General features: G+C 39.0%; 1 protein-coding gene across 1 annotated transcript; it reads right to left on the bottom strand.

Moving 5' to 3' along the window:
• Positions 1-408: 408 nt before the first annotated feature.
• On the bottom strand, positions 409-7813 carry LOC133549854 (potassium voltage-gated channel subfamily F member 1-like). The gene has a single exon (XM_061895698.1). The coding sequence runs from the start codon at positions 7702-7704 to the stop codon at positions 6370-6372; it is 1335 nt and encodes a 444-aa protein (XP_061751682.1). The 5' UTR covers positions 7705-7813; the 3' UTR covers positions 409-6369.
• Between the last annotated feature and the right edge of the window lie 2232 nt (positions 7814-10045).

Here is a 10045-nt window from a genome sequence, read left to right as displayed (position 1 = left end):
CCCTGGGATGAGGTGGCGACTTGTCCAGGGTGTACCCTGCCTTCCGCCCGATTGTAACTGAGATAGGCGCCAGCGCCCCCCGCGAATCCGAAAGGGGATAAGCGGTAGAAAATGGATGGATATATATTTATATATATATATATATATATATATATATATACTGTATATGTGTATATATCTATATATATGTATATACTGTATACATATATATATGTATATATACTGTGTATATATATATATGCATGTATATACTGTGTATATACAGAATATATATATATATATATATATATATATATACATACATATATATATATATATATATATATATATATATATATATATATATATATATATATATATATATATATATATATATATATATATATATATATGTATATAGTTTCGGTAACACTTATGTATGGGGAACACATTCACTATTAATTAGTGTCAGAGTTAGTTGTTGACGAACCCCAAGATGCAGAGATGGAGGCAGGCATGGAGTGAGGAAACATGATTTAATTAATATATAGAGGTATTAACAAAGGACGCGCACAAGGCCGATAACAAACAAATGAGTCTTTAGCATGGAAGCTAGCAAGAAACAAAAAGGGGCTCAGCGTGGAAGCTAGCTGGTAGCAAACAGGAAAATAGAGGTCGTTACTTGTAGAGTGAAAACAAAACGGAAGCAGGGACCAAAAAACAGTAAGCTACAAACAGATCCCGCAAGATAGCTTACCGCTACGCTGCAATGACTTGACATGAAACGACATGACAGGAGCGACAATACGGAAGTCATAGATAAGACAAATCAATAATCCAGCACTGACTGGAAGACAAAGCAGGTACAAATAAGAGAGGGCTGATTGACACCAGGTGTGGCCAGGTGCCAATCAGCTGCAGCTGAGGGGAAACAAAGCACTCAGGGAGACAAACAGGAAGCTGAACCAAAATAAGAGTGCTGACAGGAACTAAGGACAGGAAATACTAAACACAGAGGAAAAACTAAAACACAAACAAACTGTCAGTGGCAAGCCTGACAATTAGTTGCTTATTAACATGCAAATTAGTAACATATTGGCTCTTAATTAGTCATAAATAAGAACTTATTAAGGGATAGGGTTAGGATTAACTAACAAAATACAAAACTACAAATGTCGGTAACACTTTAGTATGGGCGACATATTTACCATTACTTAGTTGCTTATTAACATATATGTTCCCCATACTATAAAGTGTTACCATAGTTTATTTTGTTTTGTTAAATTACCAATATTTAACGACAAAGCATTGTGTTTTAATTAGTTATTGCCATCAACATTTAACCTTTTTCTCATTGTGTCTTTTTGCTTTATTGTTTTTCCCCATTTTCGGTGGGGTTTTTACCAATTTAATTTAATTTCTCCAGTGTGCTGCAGACCAATCAAAAACAATATAAAAATGCCCCTCAGGACTCACTTTGGATACCCCGTGTATCACTTTAATTCATACAGGATTCATACATCTGTTTTTTATATCGCTTGTGCTCATTTACCTTTACTGGCAACCTTTATTAACATTTATTCTGTTCAACTAATATTAAAGTGTTGCATGCCACGTGATCCCAAGATGCAGAGAACAGCAAACGATGTACAGGTTAAATAGTATTTAATATACAATGCAACAGCTATTGTGCAGCTGGGAAGTGCGTCGGAAGCAAAGGGAAAGCTACAAGACCACAAGCACACTTAACAGACTACAAAGTAATGAGCCAGCAAGCTGCAACAGCTGAAACTAAAAAGACCTGATTAGACAAACGAGACACAGGTGCACTGGCAAAGTAAAAGTGCTGCAAGACAAAGATAACCGGAAGTGGAACTGAAAAATAAGTGCACAAGACTGGAACAGAGGAAAACACAAACATATGACCAAACACACAGGAGCCACCCTGAACAATATACATATATATGTCACAAAAAATAATGCAAAAATACAAAAAACATCTCTATTTTCCTTTTTAGTTTGTGTACAACAAATATGGGGGTCATACTCCATGCCAGTGACGTGCTGACAGGGGAGGCAAGTGAGGCAGTGCCTCACCTGCCACCAGGTGGCTTAACCATGAGATGTTCCAAAACAAAGTAATAAAATAAAATAAGTTTTAATATTCATCTTTTGGTTTATGCTTTCTATGTGATTTTGGTGTGGTTTCTGTATATTTTGATCATTTTCATGGTCAAAATTGCGGAAATTCCATGTTTCCTTATCAAAACAACGCAGCATACAAGAAGCGAGGCAGACACAGGCGGTGCCTCCACGGCTACACACAGTGTGTATTGGGCGTGTGCGTGCGAGGGGGCGCATGATTGTTGCCAGGGGAAAAGGCTGGCCATGAGGCAGCATGTACCTCTGCCTCAAGGTAGGGGGCGATATATTGTCAACTTGCAGCTCAAGGCCTCGCCACACTGGGAGAAGTGGGGGCGCTCAAGCTAGAAGCCAGACTTTTTTTTCTTTTCTTTTTTTTTTAAACTGTATTTATAACAAACAGGCATTTTTATTAGAGTAAGCCAGCCTTTGTGGGTGTTTTTTGTCGGATGCAAAAATATTGTTTAATTTTTTGGTATTAAATTCAATTAAATGAATGTGTCTGCCAATATGGAGGATTAATTATACACTGCATCCAAGATGAAATACTTCTCTAAACTGGACTTTAAGACAAAATTAATGAGGTCATACAAAGTATGTTTTCATAGAGGATAGCTATTGCTGGTTCAGATACAAATACAGAAAGGTAATATACACTCACAATACTTGATTTATTTTGTTAAAAGGAAATGGGACCTAAAATTATTTAATAACAACTTTATTAAATACTTTTTGGAACCATTTATCATATCATTATATCATTATGATAACGGTTTTATGAAAGCGAATAACTCCCTTTTTTTGCTGTATCTCTAATGTGCGTCCTAAATCAACAATAACTGGAGCTGCACATATGAATTTAAGTAAAAAAAAAAAAAAGGAGAAAAAAAAGTATGCATGTCTCATCTGGTGTTTAGCTCACCGCACGTCACTGCTCTATGCACATTAGTTGTCTTAATATCAGTTAAATTCAGCTTCAAACTACCGTATTTGCTTGAATTGCCGCAGGACATATAGTATGCGCCTGCCTTGAATTACTGCCGGTCAAACTCGCTTCCCAAAATAATTAGCGCATGCTTAGTATTACCGCCTGGTCAAACTCGTGACGTCACAAGTGACACTTCCTCTGTCATCATTTTCAAAAAGGAGGAGGCTGATTTATTTGAAATCGCATAAAGGGAAGAGGATTAAGAGCTATTCAGTAGGATTTAAGGTCCAACCATACATCACACTCAAATTTTTACTGCATACCTTTGGTAAGTGCCGGAGTGAGAAGAGGTTTTAAAATAATTAGCGCATGCTTACTTTTACCGCATGCCTTTGGTAAGCGCAGGAGTGAGAAGAGATTTTAAATTATTTAGCGCCCCGGCGGCAATTCAAGGAAATACGGTAAATGACGGTGATCATTAAAGTTGTTTTTATTTGCTTGTTGTATAGCTACAGGCGACATATCTACCTCCGTTCCCATGGCGGCGAGTGTGGAGAAGTCATGTGTTTCAGTTGCTTAAGCGGTTTTCACAGAAGAAACGATGTGGCTTGTGGAAACAAACTGTCATCCATCTTTGGCTTTTCTGTCCACTCAGGTGAGCATTGAGATATTGTGTTTAGGCCTACACTGTATCCCAGATCTCGCCAGGTGTTTAAATATATTTCCTTGTTTTTTGACGCCAACCTGCAATTCATTTGAAGAACTGGAAAAAAAAAAATTCCACCTCACATAATGCTGAGATGGAGTTACAGGAACGGGAATTAACTCAAGTTTGTTGCAATTCAAAGTATCCAAGTAAAAATGTAATCATATAAAAGTAATTATCATGTGTTTCACATTTTTGACTTAAATTCCAAAAATACTTTGCAAAGTATTTCCAAATATATCAATTTTGAATTATTGGATACAGAAAAGAGTTCTAGGAAATGGAGGTACTTTTCCACTATTTAGAATTCCTAAGTAAGAACAATTTCCCTTGAGTATCATTTAAGTTTGTCTAAGTCTAAGTCTAAGTAAGGATGGTGAAATCAAATTTTTGGATGTGATTAATCACAAAAAAATGATTGCAGTTTTATTGTACTGTATAAATGCAGATTAATCACAAAATGTGTTTTGACCGCACACGCTCCTTTACTTAACTGTGGATGGTTACCTGAAAGGTGGTGGGGGATGTTATACGGTTAGTGATCATGTCAATGCATATGCTAGTACTCCAACTAGTGTGCTCGCTGGCAACGTTTGCTTCAAAACACATCCTGACTGAAAATAATACTGTTAATAGGTTTTGAGCAATTAAATGATGTGCATTCAATCGAAAAACATTCACATATGACATTCTGACAATAAAATTATATTTGTGTCAAAATATGAGGGCCTTTTTTTAAGCTAATTCAAATTACCCAAACAAGTAATTTACTGTGATCGTCGCGATTTATCGAAATTCAAAAACTACAATTGAATCTGATTGGAAAAAATTATTAGCACTATTTATAAAACATTAGAATAAATGATCTGTTTTATAGAAATTCTCAATTGTTTACTGAAAAACCTTTGCTGTATAAGGTAAACAAAAACTCAATCTACTACAGCATTTTGTACCTAAAACTTGTCTGAATGTAAGAAACTAAACATATAAAGTCCACATTAGATTAAGGGTGTCTCGATACAACTTTTTTACTTTCGATACAGCCTTAAGTAGTCACCAATACTGATATTGAGCCGATCAATACCAGCACAAATCATATTGCACACAGGTGTGAAATATTTAGAAAATGTTTGATCAAGTAAAATTACTCAGAGAACAACGGTGGGTATGAAAAACAATAACCCTATGACTGTTCTGAATTAAGGGAGAGTGGTAACATGTTTTTAGCGCCACATGGTGGACGACATTAATTCAGTAAATTAAGCTCACGATGCACTAAATTAAATGATGCGGACACGTTTGTTACAGGATACTTTCTAATATGCTTCTACTTCTAAGACTTCGTATGTATAAGTAATATGCAACGATAATTATATGATAAGTGTTTGTATTTTACGATAATTATATGATAATTGTTTGTATTGGACTGCAATATAGTTCTATGAAGGACCCTTATAATGTATGTCTAGCTTGTGTGCCTAGCTGTGTAGCTGTTAGCTCCATGTAGCCTATAGACTACCATGTTTACCTTTTGTTAATGACTTCACTAAAATTCAAGAAAGGACCAACTTTTTATTGGAGGACATTTCGATGTTAATTGCTTTGCACAAGTAACTGCTTGTATAGAAGCTAATTATTGCAGCGATTTTACATGCAAGCCAATATTAGTTTTTTTGCTGATATCTGATAGCAATATCAGATTGGGACACCCTATACATGCGGATCATAGTAATATTATTTCCATGAAACCAACATTTTTAATTGAAATTTCGCGTCATTTCAATTCTATTTTCTTTCATTTTAATTGCAATTGTACTTCCAGTTGCAATCTTAATTCAGATTCAATTCATATTTGTGGGGACTGCTTTGGAATTCTCCACTCTGTTCAAAATGTTGCACCAGCCATGCTCCATAAAATCAGTATAAACAAATGAGGATGTTGGGTGGGATGCATTGTGATCGTCTACATCAGGGGTGTCAAACTCAGTTTAGATGGGGGCCACACGGAGAAAAATCTACTCCCAGGAGGGCCGGGCTGGTAAAATCACGGCACGATAATTTAAAAATAAAGACAACTTCAGATTGTTTTCTTTGTTTAAAAATAGAACAAGCACATTCTGAAAATGTACAAATCATAATGTTGTTTATAGTATTCTATTTGTATTTGTTGTTATTTATACTTTCTCAATAAATTATGCAAAATTGTTCATCAGTCAACTCATTGGTGTTAGTTATCAATCTCATCATGATTCAAAAATGATATCAAAATCAAATTACAGGATGTTATTTATGTGGTTTGCTCATGTTCCTCGACTGATGTACTAACATGTGGTTTATTTTGTTTACATATTGAGCATCATCTGCAAAGATAAAAATAATTGCTATTGCCACATCTAGAGGACACATTTAGAACAGCGGTTTCTTTCATTCAAAAATTTCAACAAATTTTTATACCGCGTAAACTCGTCCCGTGGGCCGGATGAAACCGGTTAGGCCAGCGGGCCGTATGTTTGACACCCATGATCTACATGCATTAATGAGTCCCCTTTTTTTTTACCATGATATGCACGCTTTATAGACACTCTGAATTTGTTAAACACACACGTTGTGCTTTCTATGTTTTGTCATTATCGCTGTCTTTTCTGTGCTGGATGTCCCCACCAGACTTAAGCTCCATCAGCTCCACTTCATGCTTTGCTGCAGTCTCCAGCTCCTTCTGCTTGTTGTAAAACACCACAAAGTTGTTAATGATAGGGTGTATAGGTAAGGCGATGGCTATGACTCCACACAGGAAACTCAGGGCTGCGTTACACTTGCCCAGAGTGGTTTTGGGGTAGATGTCTCCGTATCCCACCGTAGTCATGGTGATGATGGCCCACCAGAAGGATTGTGGAATGCTCCCGAAGAGAGTCTTGGGGTGACTTTGCTCCATTGTGTAGCCCAGGGCGGCGAAGACAAAAATCCCCACGCCCATGTACATGAGGAGCAGCCCCAGCTCCTTGAGGCTCCTCTTGAGGGCGTGTGTGAGTGTCTGGAGTCCTGAGGAGTGGCGCGCCAACTTGAAGATGCGAGCTATGCGCATGATGCGCAGCGCCTGCACCGCCTGCTGAACGTTGGCCAGCTCCATCATGGAGAAGGTGCCGAGGTACGTCAGACTGAGCACCACGTAGAAAGGCATGATGGCCATGAAGTCGACGATGTTCATGAAAGAGAGCGCAAAGTGCAACTTGTCGGGTGAGGAGGCGAGGCGCAGCAGGTACTCTGCCGTGAACCACATCATGCAGGCGGTCTCTATCGCCTCCAAAGTCGGGTGTTCCACCAGCTTCCCCTCGGCGTCTGACACCTGCAACTCCGGGATGGTTCCCACGCACATCACCACCGCCGACACCAGGACGGAGAGGAAGGACGCGATAGCAATTACGCGCGCCGGGAAGGAGGAACCAGGCTTCTCCATGAGCCTCCAGACGACCCTCTGACACTGCTGGGTGCCAGAAGCGTTCTGGTCCTCCTCCAGATCCTCCAAAATTACCTTCACCTTGCCGGCGATGTCCTTCAGCTCGCCCTCCTTCTCGCTCAGGTAACTTTTACAGCAGTCATCCAAAACACTCTGGTCGATCTTCCAGAATTCCATCTCCTTGATGAAACAAATGGGGCAAATGCCGCGTTTTATGTGGATTTCATCCAGGTAATAAACATCCATGATGCACTTGAAGGCATCTGGATCTCGGTCGAAGTAAAACTCTTTCCTGTTGGGGTCAAAGTCGTCACAGAGAGAGGAAATAAGTTCGTCGTTGTGCGCCGAGGAGCTGTTCAGCAACTCGGCCAGTCGGCTCTCCGGGTAACGATTGAGAACATCCCCAAAAAGCACCACTCGGACCCCGCCGATGTTCACCGTGATCTCAGGCTCATCCTCGCACCTCCTGTATCTGGGCTTCGGGATCGTCCACATGTTGTTGGAGCAAACACACTGCTGGATCCTATTAGTAGAATTAGCGCGTACTGCAGATTTTAAAGTGCAATTGTTTTCCTCTTCAAGCTGACAGAGTGACTGACACAGCTTGTGTGTGTCTTTTTGTAGCAAGGAGAGTGAGAGGGAACACTTTCACTGCTTGCATTGAGCTCACCTAGCGGTGAGCTTCCGTATTACATCGTTGCTTCACTGATCCATCATCAGACCTGATCTATTGGGTAGGGCAGGGGTCGGGAACCTTTTTGGCTGAGAGAGCCATGAAAGCCAAATATTTCAAAATGTATTTCCGTGAGAGCCATATAATATTTTTTTTAACACTTACAACGTGTATTTTAAGACCAACATTTTTAGAGTATAATAAGTCTCTTATTCTTTTTAATAAGATTGTTATTCTAAAGCTAACCAATAATAAATATAATACTTCTAGAACAGGTGCGATAGAAAATGGATGGTTGAATTAAAATGCATGAGAATGTTTTATAATTTGAACGTTATTTTTAACACTGCGATTAACAGCGGAATTATTCATTACTTATCGTGTTAAGCGATATCAGCTAAGATTTATCTGAGAGCCAGATGCAGTCATTAAAAGAGCCACATCTGGCTCTAGAGCCATAGGTTCCCTACCCCTGGGGCAGGGCAATCTTTTTTCGGTCCTGTTCTGAGCTTTTTTTCCCAAACATCTGTTTTTGCTGTGTTGTTCACATCGTAATTGTTATCAAATTGTTTGATATTGTTAAGGGTGGGCGAAACTGCAAATTTTGGCATGGATCTGATACCAACTAAATCAGTGGTTCTTAACCTTGTTGGAGGTACTGAACCCCACCAGTTTCATACGCACATTCACCGAACCTTTCCTTAGTGAAAAAATAAAATAAAAAATTTTCAAATTCAAGACAAATGTATATGTTTTGGATAACACTTTATTATAGGGAACATATTCTAACTAACAGACATAATTTTGAGTTATTTGGACACTAGGGGAACATATTATAAGTAATAAAGACTAGTTATTTGGTTTGGGTTAGGGTCAGGGTTGGAGGGCTAGGGTAATAATAAGGCCATGCCGAATAGGACATTAATAAGTACTTAATAATGACTAGTTAAGAGCCAATATGTTACTAATTTGCATGTTAATAAGCAACTAATTAATGGTGACTATGTTCCCCCATACTAAAGAGTCACCATGTTTTTTTACTGGTGCACAAAATGAACCGTGCATGAACATCACCTTGTTCAAACAACAAAACCAACACTGTGCATAACCTCACAACAAATTACACACCTGCAAATCAGTCAGCTGTTGCCGTATCCGTAATACGCCGATAAGGAGAAGTTTGTATTTACGCGATGAGTCGGGTGTGTTTTGACCTCCGCCGAACCCTTGAGGCCGACTCACCGAACCCCTAGGGTTCGATCGAACCCAGGTTAAGAACCACTGAACTAAATAAAGGGTTGGTATATTACTTTTGAAGATCCATCCATTTTCTACCGCTTATTCCCTTTTGATGTAGCCTGTCTCAGCTGCATTCGGGCGGTAGGCGGTGTACACCCTGGACAAGTCGCCACCTCATCGCAGGGCCAACTCAGATGGACAGACATTCACACTCACATTCACACACTGGGGCCAATTTAGTGTTGCCAATCAACCTATCCCCAGGTGCATGTCTTTGGAGGTGGGAGGAAGCCGGAGTACCCGGAGGGAACTCATGCGGTCACGGGGAGAACAAGTTAACTCCACACAGAAAGACCCCAAGCCCGGGGATGGAACCCAGGACCTTGGTATTGTGAGGCACATGCACTAACCCGTTTCACCGTGCTGCCCTGATATGAATATGATTGCTTTTAATTTGTTAATCGTATCAGAATCATTTTTGTAACACATCAACCAAAAAACAGTAATTCCCTTTAAATACATACAATTGTTTGAGCAAAATAAAATGAATGCATGTAAACAAAAGCCACAACTTCCATTGACTCTAATTCAAATATTTAGGATTTTTGGCCAAATATTTTGGATTTTTGCCTCCAAAGCCCTTCTTGTGTCCATCTTATCACATCTGACTCTAATGCTACTCTCAGTACCAAAAACCAATACTATCCATATTTTGTTTAAGTATTTTGTACTACTGCGATGAGATGGCGACTTGTAGCTGAGATAGGCACCACGCAGCGGCCCCCGCGACCCCAAAGGGAATAAGCGGTAGCAAAAGGATGGATGTTTTGTACTAAAAGCTACATAAATACATACATTAAATAAAAAGGTAAATACTACTATTGACTTTCTGTTCAAACAATTGTATGTAATAAAAATAATTGG

Source organism: Nerophis ophidion, linkage group LG03, assembly GCF_033978795.1.
Source record: "Nerophis ophidion isolate RoL-2023_Sa linkage group LG03, RoL_Noph_v1.0, whole genome shotgun sequence".
Classification (NCBI taxonomy): domain Eukaryota; kingdom Metazoa; phylum Chordata; class Actinopteri; order Syngnathiformes; family Syngnathidae; genus Nerophis; species Nerophis ophidion.
The sequence above is the reverse complement of the archived record's forward strand: the minus strand, read 5'-3'. Positions and strand labels throughout refer to the sequence as shown.